We start from the raw sequence: 20,825 nt of genomic DNA on the forward strand, positions 1-20,825 counted from the left end.
CTTTACAAACCACAGAAAGATGACAGAAAGCAACAGAAAGCATAGAAAATAAAATAAAGCAATTTGTGGCGTTCGTTTGTGTTTACTTGTTTATATAAAAAAATGTCAGGAAAAGTAAGTTAAATTTTGTTTAAACTAATGAAAAAGTATTCGAACGTACGAACGTAAACGTTTTCTTTTATCTTATACACTTCCCAATGTCCTTAAGTTTATTTTCAAGTTATTAAGGTATGTTGGCCTGTCACAGGATTGCACATTTAGTTCATATTGCTAAAGAAAGTAAATCGTTTGAAACTTCAGTTTCTTTGTTGTTTTATTCAATTGTTAATGTTCTTCGTGTATTATTATAGTGATATTAATTTTATAGTGAATCACATTTTTTACGTTGAGTGGTTCAGTATTTACTTTGAAATTCACCACAATATGCACATGAAACTTATTATTATTATTGGTAAATAGAATGCGATTTCATAATATTATTATACCATTTTAATATTTTTATGATCTATTGTGCTTTGGAATAGTTTGAACAGTTTACGTGCCCAGTGAGGGAGTGCTTTATAACATCCGTAGTTGGATGAAGATGGTTGGTTGAAAGATATTATACTATTTTTTCTAAATAAGTCAACCTCAAAGACAATCTGTAGGTAATAGCTCTAATAGGGTTTCATGATAACTCATCAAAATGACTATTAAACACACCATTAAAAAGTGATATAAAGTTAAAAGCGATGAAAATAAAACTAACATTAAACCTTACCTATTTAACCTAGTTTTTGTTTCATCACTTTTCATGACTTTATATCATTAAAGGTGTGTTGAATTGTTATTTTGATGAGTTATCCGGCACCCTCTAATAGTTTAATATATTTATCATCTCAAACAATATATTATTCACCTTTATCTTCAATGTTTCATATTTATAAAGATTACTCCAAATACAGTTATTTTATTAACTTAGTTAGGTAGTTATCCGGTCACCCACTAATAGCTTTATGCATCATATTTATAAATATTACTCCAAATACAGTTATTTTATTAACTTAGTTAGGTACCTACTACAAATACGTGAAATGTGATTTACACGAGACTATTAAAATGTGGTAACCAGACAAATCAGAACTGAAAGAAAGTGTTCTGATTTTGTACGAATGTGACTGAAGCAAGTAGTGTGTGTCAAATCCAAGTTTGACGGTCTGTCCTCTCTGCCTACCCCTGCGGGACAAACATAAACTGCCTCTTGTTTTATATTATATGTCAATGTCATTATTTTGTCCTGTGTATTCCGGAAAATACCAATTCACGTAAGTCAATCCTTAGGTCAGCAGCGTCATCGGCTACAGGAAGTTTGAAGGAGGCAAAGCGCACTCCAGACACTAAGTTGGGTGAGCGTGCTTTCGGAGTGTTAGGACCTAAAGCCTCGAATGGATTGCCACATGATTTAATAATGATCACAGACTGGAAATAATTCAGAGCTAAAATTAAAACTCACATTTTTAAACAGTCACATCCATCAAGTCAGAAACCTTTCACTTCACAGTTCGCCACATTGTAAATAACCAAGAATTTGTAAACTTTTTAAGATCATTTCATAAAAAATCTCTTTCAAAATAAATATCAACTCTACCTTTGCCACTAATCTTGTAATAAACGTAATATCAATTGTAATGGAGGGTAAAATAGCAAATGAAAAATCAATGTCCGGTGTTTCTACTACACTCGGTGTGTCCCCTGTCCGCAGTCTCAAACTTTTGGCGCTATACAAATTATTATTGTTATTATTAATAGTACTGTTATTGTTAATTTGTTCTCTTATTATTGCTTTGACTGTATAGTAACTATGTAATACCAATATGGTAAGGAACACTGTAGGAGTAATTTGAAGAATATGACCACTGAACACTAACTAACTAACCATCACGCTGTTTGTTCGCTGAGAACCGCCAAACAACTCGGTCTTGGCACACTCGTAGTGATCTTCCGTGCCGATCACCCAGATTACTTATTAATAAAATGCATGCGGGTACTCCGTACTATTTGGTTTTATTCAGGTAGCTATAAGTATTGATACAATGGACAGTATAAGAGTTTGTTATTGAAAAGAGGACAAGTTACAACAGACACGCCTTTTTTTACGTCTCGGTCATGCTGTCTCACTCAAATATGCCTTTTTTTTTTTTTTTTTAATATTTACTCCACACAGGAGGCCCTGAAGAAAATAATTTCCCTCGGGGCCTATGTCATCTTTGGGGATGCTGTGTGGGGGGTCTTTTTTTGGAGAGGAAGGAGTGAACATGGGTCTTGAAGAGTCCCATGTTGTAGGAGGGAGGAAACACAGAGGCCGGCAGTTCGTTCCACAGCCGAGCTGTTGAACTTAAGAACGAATCGTAGAAGCGACTCGTTCTCATGTGACAAGTGTCAACTGTGTACAAATGTTGGGCGCGCGTTTGGCGTGTATCCCGACTACGCACCGGTGCCGAAGGGATCAATGACGCTAGTTCCTCAGAGCATCTTCCATTGTAATACCGATAGAACAAGGACAGCATACCTACTTGACGCCTGTGCTCTAAAGATTGCAGTCCGTTTGTTAAGATTGGGGAATCTATCAAACGGACCGCCCGTTTCTGCACAGAGTCAAGGGTTTTTTTCAGGTATTTTGGGGCTCCAGACCAGAGATGGCTGCCAAATTCGACAGTAGGGCGCACTTGCGATTTGTACAGGGTGAGCAGTTGTGTACTATTAAAGTATCTGCGGGCCCTGTACAGTACGCCCAGCTTCTGAGAGGCCAACTTTACTCTGGCTTCGATGGAGCCCCCGTACCTGAGCTGGTCACTTATAGTTACACCAAGCATATCAATGGAAGGCCTGTTCGGAAGATTGCTTCCGTTGAAGGAGACTAGATTATCATTTGGATCCCTTTTAGACGTAATCAGACAGGATTGGGTCTTTGAAACATTAAATTCGACGAGATTATTTTTACCCCAGGAGGAAATACTCTCGAGATAACCGTCCATTCTCTGCTTCAAAGCCCTCCGAGCCGTTGGAGTTTGTGTGCCCTTTGGGGGCTTGTCAAACAAAAAGCTATCATGAACTGTACTGTCATCCGCGTAACAATGAATCGGTGCACATGTCAAAAGGTCATTGATGTGCAACAAAAACAAAGTCGGAGACAGAACCGATCCCTGTGGGACGCCAGCATTTATGGAGTGCGAGGAAGAGGTGAAACCGTCAGCAACCGCCTGAATCGACCTATCCCTTAAAAAGTCAGCAATCCACGTACACAGGGATGCGGGAAGTCCGTAAGAATGCAATTTGTTGACAAGTCCTCGGTGCCAGACCCGGTCAAAGGCCTTGGATATGTCTAGTGCGACCGTTTGGGTCTCACCGTGACGTTCCAGGCACCGCCCCCAAACATGCGTCACATACGCGAGAAGATCACCGCACGAGCGGTTCCGCCGGAATCCGTATTGACGGTCGTTGATAATTTTGTTCTTCTCGAGGTATGTGAGCAGTTTGTCGTTTATCACACGTTCCATCACTTTGGACAGAACTGATGTGATCGCTATGGGGCGGTAGTTGGCCGGGTTGGAGCGGTCACCTTTCTTGGGAATAGGGTGAATGACCGCTTTTTTCCAACCAGAGGGCACAGTGCCACACTTCAGGGACATTTTGAAGAGCTTTGTCAAAACTGGAACTATTTCCGCAGCACACCTCTGCAATACCAGGGCAGGTATTCCATCAGGTCCACTAGCTTTGTTAACATCGAGCCCCCGTATGACGTGGAGTACATCCCGATGCCGGATCCTCAGCTTTTTCATATAGAAGCCGCAGTGAGGAACCGACGGCGGAACAGCACCCCCGTCGTCGAGGGTCGAGTTTTCCGCAAACATTTTCCCTAATAAGTTAGCCTTTTCGGTGGCAGTGTTTGCTAGTGAGCCGTCAGGTCTGGTAAGAGGTGGCAAACTGGGTTTGCAAAAATTTCGACCTATTGAGCCCGCAAGCGACCAGAATGCTCTGCTGCCATGCGGGCAGGCAGCCAGCTTTTTGCTGATCTGCAGGTCGTGTTCGAATTTTGACCTATTGATGATTCTCTTGCATTCCTTTGCCGATTTGTTGTATGCTGATCTGCTTTCGGGCGTTCGAGATGTGTTGTAGGCTCGGTAAGCCGCGTTTTTTCGTCGGACTGCTTCGGAGCATTGTCGACTGAACCACGGCTTTGAGCCCACACCAGTTTCTTTAGTAGTCGATTGTATGAAGCCATCCATCGCCGATTTGATGACTTCACCAATCTCCTGGGCACATCTTGAAGGGTCCGAAGTCCGAAAACAAACAGCTGACCACGGAAAAGCGTTGAAATGGGCCCGCATACCGAACCAATCTGCTGACCTATAGTGCCACACTTTTCTCCTCAGCCTCTCATTGGTTGGTCTGAGGCTAACGGGGATTGATGTCGTCACTAGGCAGTGGTCAGATGATCCCAGAGGCGCTGTGACGTCAATCTTATAACCGTGTGGCACAGTAGTTAAGAATAGGTCTAACAGATTGGAGCGGTGAGTCTGGACATCAGGAACCCTTGTAGGCTCCTGAACCAATTGCTCTAATCCGTAGCAAATGGCAAAGGATTCCGCCTGTCGGCCAGCCGAGTCCGTTGGGCCTGAGAACTTCAACCATGGTTCGTTATGAACGTTGAAGTCCCCCAGAACAATAAACTCGGCCGAAGGGTAGCGGGGCAAGAGATCATCAATAGTATCGCTCAAATGTTCGAAGAGCTCGGAAGTGTCTGATTCGCTATGGTTCGGTGAGCGGTATAGACATGCGTAGAATCTTGCCGTACTGGCAAGATTGACGCGCACCCACATTACGTCGAATCTGGAGTTTTCCAGACTCAATAGTCGCACACAGTTGACGTCAGCTCGACTATAGAGGCAGACTCCTCCTTTCAGTCGGAATTTGCTTGCGAGGGTAAAGCCCGGGCAGTCCAGATAGGAGGAGTCTGGCGGCTCGGCTATCTGAGTTTCGGATAGGAAAAGAAGGTTGGGACGTTGGGACAAAAGATGGTGATGGACGGAATTTAAATTTGTGTGCAGGCCGCGAATGTTGGCAAAATTTACCAACAGTTTTGGCCCGCACCGGGGACGCCTGCTACTCGCCGCTGTAACGATGTTAAAATTGTTGTGTTGTATGTTCATGAATTTTTTTTTTTTTTTTTTATAAGGGTAGGAGGTGAAAGGAAAGGTCTGGAAAGGAAAGGTATGAGGGGTGGGTAGGAATCTGGGGTTCAGGCTGTCCAGGAGTGATGAGCGTTTGGTTCCAGCCCACCCACTGCGGTGCTAGGCGATAGGCTGGGAGAGTCCGGCTGGAGAGGGCATCCAATGCGCCCCAAACGCTGCTGCTGGGTCCCCTCCGGTCACGAACCGGCACAACAGCAGTGGCGGGGTTTTTTCACTCGCTGATGGGGCAGCCCACCCTTAGTCGTGAGCCTGAGGGTCGGGCCCCTGTACTATCGAGCGGCCCGGACAGCGGTAACCGGTTGTAAAGGGTCTCCCTCAACCAGCATCTCCCAACCGGCCCGCCACGCAGAAGGTGGGCCGACGCACCCGCCACCAAGACCCGGGCAAACCTTAACCCATGAACCCGGGCACCCCTGCTAAGTCACCAAACGTAGCGAACCACTTGGGGTGACCTGTGGCAGAGGTGTTGGTAATCCAATAAATGGTTCCCAGGGCGGCGGTACCCATTCCCGCCTACCAAATTGCCTGTCTCTTTCATACCGACAGACATACGTTCACCACACTTCTTTCCTCATTCACATTCATACATCGTCTCATACATACTCTTCTATTATTCTGACTCTTGACATGGCCTGACTCAAGTATCTGATTCACTCGATCGTGCCATGTCTTCCTCAAGCTTCCCCGACTTCTGCTACTACTACTGCTGAACACTAAATCATTATTTTAAAGTTTATTATAGTAAAGTACGCTTCAAGTGAAATAGCACAAAATTGTGTACAGACAAATGTAATTGATTTAATTATCAAGAACACTGTCAGCCATTGTTTTCCTAAGTTACTAACACAAAGACAATATTTTGGAAAGCGACCGATAGGACAGTACAGGCTTGCCTAGATTCTTGACAGTTCGACAATAGGCAATGGTAGGCAAATTATCTTACTCGTTTAGAAGCAACTTTAACTTAACCTATCTGCAGTCCATAATACTTGTTTATCTGGAGTTTCCTTGCTTAGGGTGTTTTGTTTTTTTCAAATAATAAAATTTGAATTCAGAATCAAACAACTTTAATTGTTTATGGCTTTATCTTTAATTGCTTATGTCTGTTGCAGATGCATTGTCGTGACCACAAAGCAGCGGGATGGGAGCGTGCCTGACTCTGCACCGGGAGAGCATGGAGTTGGAGGCGGCGAGGCGACACTCAAATGACATCGACCAGCAGCTCGGGGCGTTTGCCAAGGAACAGAGCAAAGTCATCAAGATTCTTCTGCTTGGTAAACTTTACACTTAACCCCTGTCACTTAACTTAAGATGCTGTCACTTAGCAATAAAATCCAAATAAATGAAATATTTCTGAAGGTACCCAAAAACTAAAAACTGTTTTTGAAAGGTGATGAAACACATTTTCAATTTTATTAATAGAAATACATATAATTTTATTAATACTTTATTAAACTGGTCACAAACATAATTAATATTCCAATAGAATAATACAGAGGCAGGGTGAAAGTAGAATAAATGCTGTAGAAATGAGATTGCTGAGGCACGTGTGCTGTTGTGATGCAAGCATAATGAATTAGAGTTAGATCTGCGGAATGAAGAAAGGAATGTAAGGGGAATATATGAAAGGAAAGTTAATGGTACAAGAAGTCGGGGACAGAGTGCGTATGAGACAATGCACGAATGTGAATAAAGCAAGACATGTTGGCAGTTGTGTGGCGGACCATCCTCACTGCCATAGATAGACAGATTTTAATGTTTAGGTGCATTGCAGGCGCCGGGGAGAGCGGCAAGAGCACCCTGGTGAAGCAGATGAAGATCATCCACAGCAGCGGGTTCAGCCGCGCGGAGCGGAGCGCCTTCCGCCCCACCATGCTGGACAACCTGCTCGCCTCCATGAAGTACGTGCTGGCGGGCATGGGGCGGCTGCGGATCAATCTGCAGGACCCTGCCAATAAGGTCACATACATTCCGCATCTGCTGGAGAGCGATAATAACTGATTTTATTTATTTTACATTCTACAAAGCAAAACAGTGGACTTGACTCCCATGAATGATGTCTCAGGGCCTTGACAGCATGGAATGTGAGGGCCTTGGCAGCGTGCCAGGCACATTGATATATATTATATAAAGATGAGGGTCTGTGACAGGCGGGTGGCCTGGCTTTGTTTTATATACATATACACTTTGAATACCTTCAAAACAAAAGGAAGGTGATGAAAAATTGCCTCCACGCTATTTTCCCACCCTAGCAGAATGTTGATGAAATTAGGCACGTTCCGGAGGGGAAGATACTCTCAGTATCACCCTGGTGTAAGACCACCATTCAGATTTGAAACGTTGCTTGAAATGGCTTTAGCCGTGTTTGGTGATCAGATCTGAATAGTCAGGTACTCCCCCACCTTCATCTACCCCATCTCCTTCTCCTCCTCCACTACGTTAAGCCTCAAAACATACCCCAATTGGGGGTTCCATAGTCTAACTGGCTCCAGACGGTTGGGAGCAGTTGGGGAAGTTGAGGAATCACTGGTTAAAATCTTTCAGATGCATCTTGTTACAGTATATGAGGTTTACCAGTCCTTCAAGAGTTGAAGATACTCTACTCAATCTAAGCTCTGTCATTCAGAATCCCCAACGTTGGACTTTCCAACTGCATTGTGTTACAATATAATTCATAAAGATAATCAACCAACAACCAAGCAACCAACATTCTCATCATTGTTCAAAATTTTCGAAGTACCAAAAATTGAAGACCTATATAAAAAAGATGCAACATTACAAATATATAAAGAAACAGTAATAAAAAAACTTAAATTTAACTCATCCTTGAGGCATAATTTTAACATCCAAATTCCTCTATTTTCAACTCAACAAATGCACAATAATTATATTTACAAAGGCATAAGATATTTTAATAGTCTTCCCGAAGAAGTGAAAAAAATACCAGATTTTATTTTATTAAAAAAAAAGGACAAATTTATCTTTAAAAAAAATTAATATCACCTTTCAAATGTTATAACTTTAATTCATGTTACAACCAAAATTAACGTCACAATCCTCTTTTAAGTTTATATTTATTGTACTGTATTTATGTTAATTACTGATATAAACATGAAATAATTTTGAAATAACTCCTACGCCAAGCTCAAGAGCTAGCACTCTTCATTGGAGTAGAAATTCAATAACATATGTTTTTCACTATTACCTATTATTACCTAATTTTATGTACAATGTAACAATGTTATAAGTTAAACAATAAAAAAATTAAAAAAATAAAATAAAAATCAGCTTACTAAATATGAACACAATATTTGCAGAGCCACGCTCAGCAAGTGTTGCTGAACCGCAGCGTGTTTGATCTGAGGTTCCGAGTTCTGCCGTCGGTAGCGGCGGCACTGCATGCCCTGTGGCGGGACCGCGGGGTGCGGCTGGCTGTGGCACGAGGGTACGAGTACGAACTCAACGACTCTGCGCTCTAGTAAGTTTATTTCTATGATCAAACACAAACTCCAGTCAAAAATATTATAGCTTTATAAAATATATTCACGGCAAAAAAGACAAACAAACGCTGATTCTGAATATATCAGTTTTATTATTTGTCGAATTTATAGTCATTTAAAAATGAATACAACACCATCACATTAAAACTGGCCCCGTTTGGTTGGCGAGACTGAATCTGTTGATTATGACGTCACGAATCACAATGTATAATGGTTTTGTATTATAAATTTATATGTATTTAAAAGATTTCAGTGTTGATGAAATTGAAAAGTTTTTTAGGCTTCTATTATAATTAATATTTTAGAAAATTATTGACATTTATAGGTGTATTATTTTATAAAGGCAATTTTGAGGTTAGATAATATTTATCTGGTAATCTGCTTAGATATTATGTATGTGTATGATTTTTTTTTATTTTTTTTATATTAACTCCACACAGGAGGCCCTGAAGAAAATAATTTCCCTCAGGGCCTATGTCATCTTTGGGGATGCTGTATGGAGGGTCTTTTTGTGGAGAGGAAGGAGTGAACATGGGTCTTGAAGAGTCCCATGTTGTAGGAGGGAGGAAACACAGAGGCCGGCAGTTCGTTCCACAGCCGAGCTGTTGAACTTAAGAACGAATCGTAGAAGCGACCCGTTCTCATGTGACAAATGTCAACCGTGTACAAATGTTGGGCGCGCGTTTGGCGTGTATCCCGACTACGCACCGGTGCCGAAGGGATCAATGACGCTAGTTCCTCAGAGCATCTTCCATTGCAATACCGATAGAACAAGGACAGCATACCTACCTGACGCCTGTGCTCTAAAGATTGCAGTCCGTTTGTTAAGATTGGGGAATCTATCAAAAGGACCGCCCGTTTTTGCACAGAGTCAAGGGTTTTTTTCAGGTATTTAGAGGCTCCGGACCAGAGATGGCTGCCAAATTCGACAGTAGGATATTATCGTTGTTGATGATAATAATTGTAACATAAAGAAATTAAAAACTCTTCCCAATTCTTATTTTTACCCCCTTATTAATGGGCGTGTTTTTATTTTTTATTTTATGCAGCTGAGAAACAGCCATTTACTCCATATTAAGGGTTAGTTATCAGTTGTGTAGGGTTCGAAGAACGTTTATTAGTAACGCCTAAATTCTTACTTTATATTGTTTACCTATTATTCAAAATAAGTATAATGTATGTGTGAGATGATGTATGAATTTACTGGATTTAGATGCTGATATAATAGAATGTTTTGTCTGCAGTTTATTTGACAACATGGACCGGCTGTTGGATGAGAAGTACGTGCCTACTCCGACTGACGTACTGAGAGCCCGAGTCCGTACTACGGGAATTCTTGAAACACATTTCAACATTGACGACGTCATTATAAGGTCGGTAGAATTATTTAACCCTCGACATTCCCGTTACAAAACAACGATTAAACCCCTTACAAACATACTTTAAATTTTATGCAAATGATAAAAACCATTTACTCTACATTAACCCATTGGCCTCAAACCCTTCAGCTCGAGCAGAGCCCGGCAAGGTGAGGGTCCTGGGTTCAATTCCCAGATGCGACCATATCTTTTCGCTTATATTGTCTTTAACGGTTAATTTTTTTTTTTATGTTACATTTAAACATATGGTTTAAAAGTTATATTAGATTAACCCTATCCCTGCGGGAGACGCACGCCTGCGACGCACTGTACATGCCCTGTACGCGGGAGGCAAATCTGTGCGACGCAAAGTTTCTTCGGCGTTATGGGTATGAAACATGCTTGAGCACGGTAATACTTATACTCCTAAAAAATCTCACATCTTTACACTACTGACATCTTACGATATTTATCCATAATACGTATCCTAATCATCGATACAAAGATTTGAAGGGATCTTCCAACTCAGAGCGAAAAAAGAATCAGTTTGAATTCTTCCCGCGTCTTTACACACGTTATTGCGCAGGCGCATTTTATAAGATTCTCAAACAGAGACGCTCGTCGTGTAGATTACATTGTTTTATCGAATTATTGTTTGCTTTTTCGTGGATATGAACTATTTTAATTACAGTGTACATTCATCTGATTTATCATATTTTAAAATAAGTTCAGTTACATACATTCATTCAAACTATTGAAGAAATATAAAATTTCGTCAGTGTTAGATTATTTTCAAATAAAGATACGTGGTTAAAACTTTTTTTTAGTGAAAAATCAAGTGTAAAGTTGTACAAGTTTGACTTTTTATCAATTTTTGAAAGTATTTTTATTGCCAAAATACAAAATGTCGGGTCGTGGTCTTAATGACGAAGAAATATTTGGTGCTACTTTAGAAATAGATTTTGAAATTAGTGACAGTGACGTCGATAATAATTGCGAAGCTGCTGAAATACATGAAAGCCATGATTCTGAACCCGAAATGAACATTGAAGAAGGAGAAGAAGTGGTTGAAAATCTGTGGACTGCCGGCCCTTTCGTACCCATTATTTATGAATTCGACGATTTCGCATCAGGTATCAATCCAGATACCAGGTTAACTGAAGACACGCCCCAACTTATGTTTTTTGATCATTTTTTGAATACAGAAATTATGACAAAAATTGTTGATGAAACAAATCAATTTTATCAATATAAAATTAGGACGATGGATTTTACAGCAAAATCGAGAGTTACAAAATGGGTTGATACAACAGTCTCAGAAATGTACTGTGTTGTGTATTGCGTTAACATTTGCCATGACTAGGAACAAACACTTAACTATCGAGGAACATTGGAGTACGAACCCCATAATCTTTTCACCAATATTTGGAAAGACAATGCCCGTTATCAGATAATATTACAGATGCTCCACTTTAGTGATAGTAATATTCAAACGCCTACTGATAGACTGCATAAAATACGTGTTCTTGTTGACCACACACGAAAGATTTTTAAATCAACTATGATGCCCCATGAAAATCTATGTATTGACGAAAGCATCATCGTTTTCAAAGGCCGTCTATTATTCAAGCAATACATTCCATCTAAACGTCACCGATTTGGAATAAAAAATTTTGTGATGTGTGACGTCATGACGGGTTTCATTCTCGATTTTATAATTTATGTTGGTTCTGATACAGAAAAAAATGATACTCAAGGTATTGGTATTTCGGGAGGCGTTGTAACCACCCTTTTGTCAGATTATTTCGGAAAGGGTCATAATTTGTGGTGCGACAACTGGTACACTAGTCCAAATTTATTTAAATATTTACACGAAAAAAAAACTAATGCTTGTGGCACTGTTGGGAAAAACAGGAAAGGCATGGCACCTTTTGTTAAATTGAAGAAAGGGGAAATCCAATAAAAGCACCAATCACCGTTGTTAGCTTTGAAATGGCACGATAGGCGTGAAATCCACATGCTGACCACTCTTCACGATGGTTCTGTTGGACCATCGGGAAAAATAAATAGATCGACAGGAGAGCCCATTTTAAAACCACAATGTGTTCTAGACTATAACAAGAACATGGGTCTAGTAGACAAAGCTGATATGATGCTAAGCAACTTAAGTTGTATGAGGAAGTCACTCAAATGGTACAGGAAAGTAGCATTTCATATAATTGATTTGTATTTATTAAATGCTCACATAATATACCAAACTGTAACATCAAAAAAAGTCAGTTTGGCTGATTTCCAAATGGCTGTGATTGATCAATTACTAGAGAAATATCACAAAACTTTGCCGAGTATTTTACGTCCCACAACATCAAGAGATTACCCGATGCGTTTATCATCAAAAATTGTTTCCAAACACATGCCCATTAAAGTTCCCCCTTCAGCAAAAAACACAAACCCTCGTCGAAGGTGTCGTGTCTGTGCCACTTCAACACTGAAGCCCAAAGTCAGAAAACTTACTAAATTTATGTGCTTAGAGTGTAATGTGCCGTTATGCGTTGAGAACTGTTTCAAAATTTATCACGATAAAAAAATATATTAAGTTATACATATTTACGGTGACATAATAACAGAAAAATTATTTCATTATTTTTGTAAATTTAAGTGTAGTTATTTTTTATTATATGAACCTTTTTAAGTGTGTCAATATTTCATGTATCCAGTCAAACGCGACATCGCACCCATAAATCAACCACTTACATCGCACCACAGTTGAAGAGCTCTACTCCGGTATGTTTATAAGCATGTGTATCGTTATCCTTGAAATATTAACATGGCCGCCCGGGTATACCGTATCAGTTACATTACGAATATATACTTCGAATTTTTATCAAGTCCCATTGATGTTCGGATTGTTTATTTATACTTGAAAAGATAATTCAAGACATAAGCGACGTATTTTTTAAAACAAATTTTAAAATCCATGCGTGATTATTGTTTAAAGTCATAAATTAGATTGATGATAAATAGCCCCGCGTGTGAACGAAGTGATACAAATTTATGACGCATAGAAAAGGTTAAGGGCGGCTTGCACCAACTATCGCAAATTTTATTTAACTAAACGCATTTAAGACCCTAAATACATTTAACTTAAATGTGTTTAGTTGCGTCCTGCACCACGCAGTTGGGTGGCGATTTTAGTTAAACGTCATTAACGCGTCGGTAAAACAGTTACCGCCATTAACGCGTAAATAAAACAGCTACGATGTTTCATTTTACTTGAAGTGTCAAAATATTTTGTGATTGTGTGTGTGGTTTAACCCCTCCGACTTTTCGCGAACTTGAAGCTAAAATGTCTTTATCAAAATGTCAATTTCACGAAAACGTTGTGTTATTACCGCCTCACAATCAAAGCTCTATAAATGAAACATTACTGAACGGAGCCGAATAGTAAAAACTGTTTTAGAAAGGTTACAAAATAGGCTTTCAAATTGTTGTATCATAAATAAATATTAACATTTGTAAATATTTAAATTTAGAATGGAAACATGAAAAAATTGTAAAAATGACTCACCTGTAATGTTTTATGTAAAAACGATACTAAAATCACGGATAATGTAAAAAAAAAACACTTATTTCATCGTACAAATGTACAATAAACAATTCTGTCACTTCACTTTTTGACCATTTCATACAAAATATATTTTTAAAAAAATAATTAAACTTGCGAGGCGGGTCGGCACGTCAAACGGCTTTCTTGGCGTCGTTTTACGATTTGGCGGGTAAAATTTGCTTCCACTGAGTAGGTCTTTTTACGGGTTTCTATGGATAACTTTGAATAGAGATGTGAAGCTTCATTCAATACGAATATTCTACTTTTTGTTTTAGGGATGTCACTAGAAGAATAACGGAGTTATGACGATTTTTGTGGAAACACACGCGTTGACGTGTAAACACGCTTATTGTACTTGACTGCTATCGTTATTTTATCGTGTATATCTGCTTACGTTGCTGACCGGTTAATAGTGTTTTCATTTATTTTATGAAGAAAAAGTTAAAGCAAATAGACATAATGATGATATAAGACAAAAAGAGCTTCTGTTGTTGGAATTAAAAATAAAACAATTATCCGAGTAATTTTGTTTTTTTTGTTTTTTTTTTTATTTCTTTTACATATTATATTGTTTTAAAGTATTATAAGAATGCTGTAGGTATGATTAGAAGTTTACAACCTTGCAAAGTACTCCTCGATAAGGAGTGTTAGCTCCAGGTGACGAGCACCTCGCTGATTTTTTTATTGGTGTTGAATTTTAACTGAGGTTCAATTTCTTGCACTAATAATGATGTCATTTCTTTTCTGAGACGAAATCTTCTTTGAAACTTCTTGGCACTGAGTGTTTCAAATAAATTTGTTCTTGTGTTTACTTCTCTGACTATATTATAATTTATTTAAGTTATTTATAATTTCTTTATGATTGTCAGAATACAAATCCCAAATGTTCATTGTGAATACAAATTAAAATGAGATAGATTTTAACCACAATCAGAAATCGAAGAGATAACCTAAAAAAATTTTGACAGTACTGCATTATGAGTAGGGCTAAACACGTTTAACTCGGTTAAACAGCCGCTTTTGGGTATTTAACTTTGACAGTTCTTTAAACGCATTTAACGACTTAAATTTTGTGGTGCAAGACGCCAAGTCGACTTAAATCAAATAATGTGTTTAAAATTATATTTAGTACAAATTTAACTTATGGTGCTAGCCGCCCTTAGTACACCACTGCGGATTAAAAAAAAAAATAGTACTAAATTAATTTGGGGGTAAGAACCCATTTTTTAGTTAAACAATTGGGGGGTTAGTGAATTAATAATGGTTGTAAATGTTTTTCTGTTTGTTTCAGTGTTTACGATGTGGGGGGTCAAAGATCTCAGAGGAGGAAATGGATATATTGTTTCGATGATGTTAAAGCTGTGCTATTTGTGGTGTCCCTCAGTGCTTATGATATGACTCTTGTTGTAAGTTGCTTTTTTTTAGGCTTTAACGTGATGTTCTGTTTTTTGCTCCGAAAGCGAGAACTTCTACTTAACCCCTAAAACCTCTGACATTTTGCAATGTACTTCTTTCAGGTGAACTATCTTAGTGCAGATTATTTGCTGTTTTTGAAAGCAAATGAAAGGCTCTTAGATTTTACTTTTACAAGTCCACATATGTATTATGAAATTAAAAATTTCATATTACCACTTCACACTAAACTAAAATACATATTTAATTAGACAAAGGTAATATAATAATAAAATTTTACATGAAGTAGATATAGATGTCAGTAATGCAGTTGTGTTAACTAGGTATTTGTTATACATTGTAACAATGGTAAAACAAGTACATGATACATACACTTATGTTGGATGTTAACAGGTGAAAAATTATAATAAGCAGTAATTGTTGATTGAAGTACTAGTTCATATTGAATTATTTGGCTGGTTGGGAATAAGCTGACGTAGCTCAGTGGTCCAGAGCACCTGACCGGATATCAGAAGGTGCAGGCTTCCGCCGGCGGCATTTATTTTTACTCGGGAGATATTTTTAAGTTTTTGGGTTATTATGCCATGTTGCGCTGCCTCCTTCTTTAGCCAACGTTTCGGGCAGCATTGCGGTGTCCATCATCAGGGCAGACGTGTAATCAGATTGATAATTATGGACGCCTCTTTAAAATGACAATGTATTGTTATATACGTACGAAATACACATATGATTTAAAATTTTCACAGCCAAAAGTATTTTTGCTATTTGTTTTTGGGGTGTTTGCCCTGTTGCGTTACCTTCTTCTTTAGCCAACGTTTCGGACAACGTTACAGTGTTCATCATCAGGGCAGATCTGTCTATCACCAGTGTGGACAGATCTGCCCTAATCATGGACACCGTAACGTTGTCCGAAACATTGGCTAAAGAAGGAGTTAGCACAACACGGCATAACACCCCAAAAACAAATAACAAAAAAGTACGAAATACACCATTGTCAAATCGAAACCAAACTAAACGGTTTCTAAAAGCATTGTAATATAAACATATTGCATACTGCAATATATAGAGTTCGTTAAATGTTCGTAATGTACGGACGGTTTATTGAAATTGGAATGTACGTACGATACACGCGGTTTCCAAAAAGGTGGCAATATGAAAAGGAGTCCGAAAGACTCTAAAATATCTGTACCTTGCAAAAAAATTTATTTCTATCAAATTCTTTTACTATCACTTAATTCTATAAATAAACATGGGTGGTTGTCAAAAGGATGCCAAATCTGTAGCAGGATTTATATATACATATTTTAATATAAGTTCTACTACTTGTGATTGCTACTATGTACATATACTAATTATTTATGTATTTTTACTTGCCTTGTACCTTTTTTGTACATTTGTAATATCAATAATATTTTGAAAAATAACAGTTTTATTGAGTCTATGAAAAACAAATAAATAATAAGACATACAAGTGCGTACTTTGTAGGAATAAAATATATTTAAATGTGAATTATATTACAATTATCTAATATTTGTGTTCTGCAGGAGGAGCCCACAGTCAACAGAATGCAAGAGAGCCTCAATTTATTTTCTCAAATAATCAATAACCGTTTCTTCCGTGAAGCATCTTTTGTGCTCTTTTTCAACAAACTGGATTTGTTTAGAGACAAGATCCTTCACTCTGGACGACACCTTATTAATTATTTTCCACATTACAAAGGTATGCATATGTCTGTTATGTTCAAGTATTTCAGGGTGTTAGTATTTTCTTTCATTTCTTTTTCGTTGAGATTCTATTTTCGTAATTACTTACTCGTTTTTTTGCAAATTATGTTTTTGTAAATTGTTCCTTCTTACCAGATAATGTGTTCACATATTTATAATAATAGTATATAATCCATCATAAGTAGTTTCCCCAGAATAACTTTATTATATTCAGAGAAATGATTTTTGAATAGAACAAATATTCAGATCCTGCGTAGAAAAGTCCCACATGGACTGCGCTGCCAACCATTGCCTTACTATAGCGTTTACTTTTCTGCGCAGGGTCTGGTTATTTTGATGTGCGCTCTTCGGCGTTCAACGTACGACTGATGTCGTAGATTATTCAAAGAATTCTCGAACCCTCCTAGTGCCAAAAACATGGTCACTTAATTTGTCCTCAGCTCGTCGAAATGATGCCCGTATTTCATGTTAGGACAAGTCTACCTCTTCTGAAGTCATTGGTTTCACTGAAAATAATCTATCGCTGTGTAATTTGAACATTCCAGGTCCAGACCGAGATGTGGACAGCGCGGCGCTGTTCATCCAGGCCGAGTTCTCCCTGCGCAACAAGAACGAGAACAAGCTGGTGTTCCCCCACTTCACCACGGCCACCGACACCTCCAACATCCAGGGTGTCTTTCAAGTTGTCATGGATATGGTCATGGCCGACAACATGGGACAAGTCACACTCTTGTAAATACCCTATATGTATATTGTATACCCTTCATTCTATGTTTACATTCATTGAAACAGTTTATGGTGGAATTTCATGCGTAGTATTGTGATTAAATATGTTTACAACTTTGTTCCACTCGTACCTTTTTAGATGGGACCGGTTTCAGCCTGTCAGCTTCTTGAAACCACTGATTGTCTGGTCTAAAATAAATAACTGCTCCCAACCGTCTTTAGGTAGTCGACCATGGAGGCTGTCAATGTTGGAAAATGTTTCATAAAGCTCTACGGCATTGCGGTGTGACCTTGAACTTCCCTTCTACCTCGGCTCTAGTGCTAGTTGCTCTCAGTATCGGGTGAGAGACCACCGTTCTTCCCCAATTTAGGATGCCATAGTCCCTAGACTTTATTAACCCACTTTATAGTGCGGCTGACTACATCTGTAGTCCAGTTAAATGGTGACTACCTCGAGATGTACTACTGTGGCGGGTTGAGCTGAGGTTTTACAAATTTTTAATGCATTCCGTCACTGTTAATGAAAATTCCAAATGAATTGGTTTTGTAGAATTGTGCCTATTATTTCAAATCCAATTTGTAATATTAAATTTAGCTATGAGATATTTACAAGAATAAACCCGTCATCAAACTTGAAACAAGAAATTTCTCCCTTACAATTGAAAATATTAAAATCTTTCCAGAACTTGGTGACTACAAAAGTGGAGATTTAAGTTAATATTACATTATGCAATATAATAGAGTTCTACAAATTACATACAAAGCCATAAATAATATTTACATGTAAATGTAAGGTACACGGGTTGCCCTAAAAATATTTTGTTTCTCCAACTAATGTTTCTCAAAATTGTGACTTGTGAAAGTGGTGCTATTTAAGCATGACGCATCTGGCTTTGGAGCTGGAATGGGGCTTATGTGAATTTTAGGTTCAATGATATTATTTAAAGTATGTATTCCGATCCACCAAGCCAATGCGCCCGTAACTATAATATATAATACTGCACACATTCTCAGTGCCGTCGTATGTACAGCGACCATTATTAGATTGGGCGAACAACAAAAACCGCCTGCAGGGCATAGCAGAAAAAACCCTATTTTTACCTGCTAGTTAAAGTATTATTATTATGTATACATATTACAGTTGAACCTCATTAATTCAAAATCCACGAGACATCAAAATTCATATTTCGAATTGACAAATTCCCATGAAATTCGAAATTTTTTATGAAGAAAAAAAAAAAGAGGTGAAAAATGAAATGGAATGCAAAAAATCGAGTTCTGCCCTTTAAATTCAGATATTTGATGAAATTACGACATGTTTCACGTAAAACGGATTTTACTCAACCATTCCAACTCTTATATTCTAATCTAAATTCGAATTTACATCTAGATGTAAATTACAAAATAATAATACTAATTAAGATGTTTTATAACCACGTAAAAATACATTTTTCGGCATTTTACCGCCACGGCCATCTTTCTATTTATTTGAATACATTCCTTACATACATTACAATCGTTCGCGGACAAAAATAAATTTCGATTTAAAAAATCATTTTGTATGAAAATTTTTTCTTGAGATATCTTTTTGACTTCAATTATCGGGGTTCTACTGTATACATACATTTCATCTCTCAAAAGGCAGACTGGGTGTATAGCAGCAGAAATGTTACAAATCTCTACTATTATTAAATACACGACAGTACTCTCTCAGTAATCTTCCGTTCTATTATCCGACAACTAGCAGATTCTACTGTTACTTTTACTAGATAGTCTAAAGCACAAAAGCAAGGTCTATTGTTCACCGGTATTAGCAGTTGTGCTCCGACGCAACGGGTTGGGTTATCTTACTCTAACACACTCGGCGACCATATCGAATTGCTTTGCTTTTGACCATTGCTTTTGAACGTCTGTAACTAATGTTGATAACTACACAACTGCAATTTGTCAAAAATAATGGGATACGCCAGTCTGTTTTTCCTGGGGATGATTTTATTAGTGGTCTACGCTTAAAACCTATAATATGAACTTGTTAGGTATGTTTATTTTGCTTGTGAGGAAAGCTTTTTAAAAGCATATTTTAGCTAAATCATTCCTTCTTATTGATACATGGTAAGTTTCTTTATTTAGGTGTTAATATATTTTATATTCTTACAAATTAGTATATTGTGTATTTTATGTATATTTTATATTCTTACAAATTAGTATATTGTGTATTTTATGTATATTTTATATTCTTACAAATTAGTATATTGTGTATTTTATGTATATTTTATATTCTTACAAATTAGTATATTGTGTATTTTATGATGTTTTTCCAACATTTGGTATTCTTTTTGCTTTGTTATCTCAATTAAGTACAAATTTGCATAATTATTATGTTTAATTTTAGTATAAATCTTATTTTATAGAAATATTACTAAAACAGATTTAGCTACATTGATTGATAAAAAATATATCTTATCCCACCTGAGCTTAATTTAATATTAAAATTTTAATTCTTCCTTGTGTCAAAACTATTTGTTCAGTACAAAATGTGTAAGGTGATTTTTAAAATATGTTTATATGAATACGAGTGCTTCCTTCGTAACAATCTTCCAAACAATATTTAACTTGATAAAATAGTATTTTATAAAATGTTTTATATAATACATTTCTTTATATTTTTATTATTCAGAGTATTTTATGACGTAATACATATAATATGCAGATCTCTAATGCAAAGAAGTTTTTGGTCTTTTAAATAATTATAAGACGGGGACTGATATCAGTGAGAAATAATAAATATTGTTAATTTGGTTGCAATTGTCCACAGATACTATAATATATGATCTCAATTATTGTTCATAGGGCAGTACCAAATATTTTATGATTGTATTTGAAAATTGATTCTACGATCTGTTTAGAAATATAAAGAGTATTCTGTTTTAAGGACAAATACAAACTTAACTTGAAATACCTGTGATAAAGAGGTCTTATATTAAATTTAGATTTGAAAATATGTTGTAATTGTTCCAATATATGTAATAAAGATTGATCACAAATATTTGATTTTTAATTATAAATACTTGAAAATCACGGATGTAACCAGTGGCGGCTGGTCCTCGAAAATGGGTGGTGCGCTAAAAATGTTGTCACTCTGTTCGCAACGTCAGGCACCGGGTAAAGATTTTGTCTGTCTGCCCGCAATGCCAGGCACCGGGTAAATTGGCACATTGCGGTCGCCTAAACAGGGCCGGCTGGTTCTTGACAAGGAAAGCACCAG

At 37.6% G+C, this 20,825-nt stretch overlaps 1 protein-coding gene across 2 annotated transcripts; it reads left to right on the forward strand.

Moving 5' to 3' along the window:
- The first annotated feature begins 15 nt into the window (after window positions 1-15).
- On the forward strand, window positions 16-20,592 carry LOC149418956 (guanine nucleotide-binding protein G(o) subunit alpha-like). Of its 2 annotated transcripts, XM_089637617.1 has the most exons (8): window positions 16-114; window positions 6,344-6,505; window positions 7,006-7,190; window positions 8,549-8,709; window positions 9,976-10,104; window positions 14,988-15,102; window positions 16,655-16,829; window positions 17,380-20,592. In XM_089637617.1, the coding sequence occupies exons 2-8, from the start codon at window positions 6,373-6,375 to the stop codon at window positions 17,568-17,570; spliced, it is 1,089 nt and encodes a 362-aa protein (XP_089493743.1). In that variant the 5' UTR covers window positions 16-114; window positions 6,344-6,372; the 3' UTR covers window positions 17,571-20,592. The 2 variants fall into 2 exon arrangements, with proteins under 2 accessions (XP_089493743.1, XP_089493744.1); XM_089637618.1 differs by lacking the exon at window positions 16,655-16,829.
- Window positions 20,593-20,825: the final 233 nt, after the last annotated feature.

The sequence above is a fragment of the Hesperophylax consimilis genome, chromosome 12, assembly GCF_061612785.1.
Source record: "Hesperophylax consimilis isolate HC1 chromosome 12, BYU_Hcon_1.0, whole genome shotgun sequence".
Taxonomy (NCBI): Eukaryota; Metazoa; Arthropoda; class Insecta; order Trichoptera; family Limnephilidae; genus Hesperophylax; species Hesperophylax consimilis.

Coding starts and splice junctions, on each gene's coding strand:
- LOC149418956 (XM_089637617.1), top strand. CDS start 6,373: ATGGGAGCGTGCCTGACTCTGCACCGGGAGAGCATGGAGTTGGAGGCG. Junction 6,506..7,005: donor CATCAAGATTCTTCTGCTTG/GTAAACTTTACA, acceptor GGTGCATTGCAG/GCGCCGGGGAGAGCGGCAAG. Junction 8,710..9,975: donor CTCAACGACTCTGCGCTCTA/GTAAGTTTATTT, acceptor TTTTGTCTGCAG/TTTATTTGACAACATGGACC.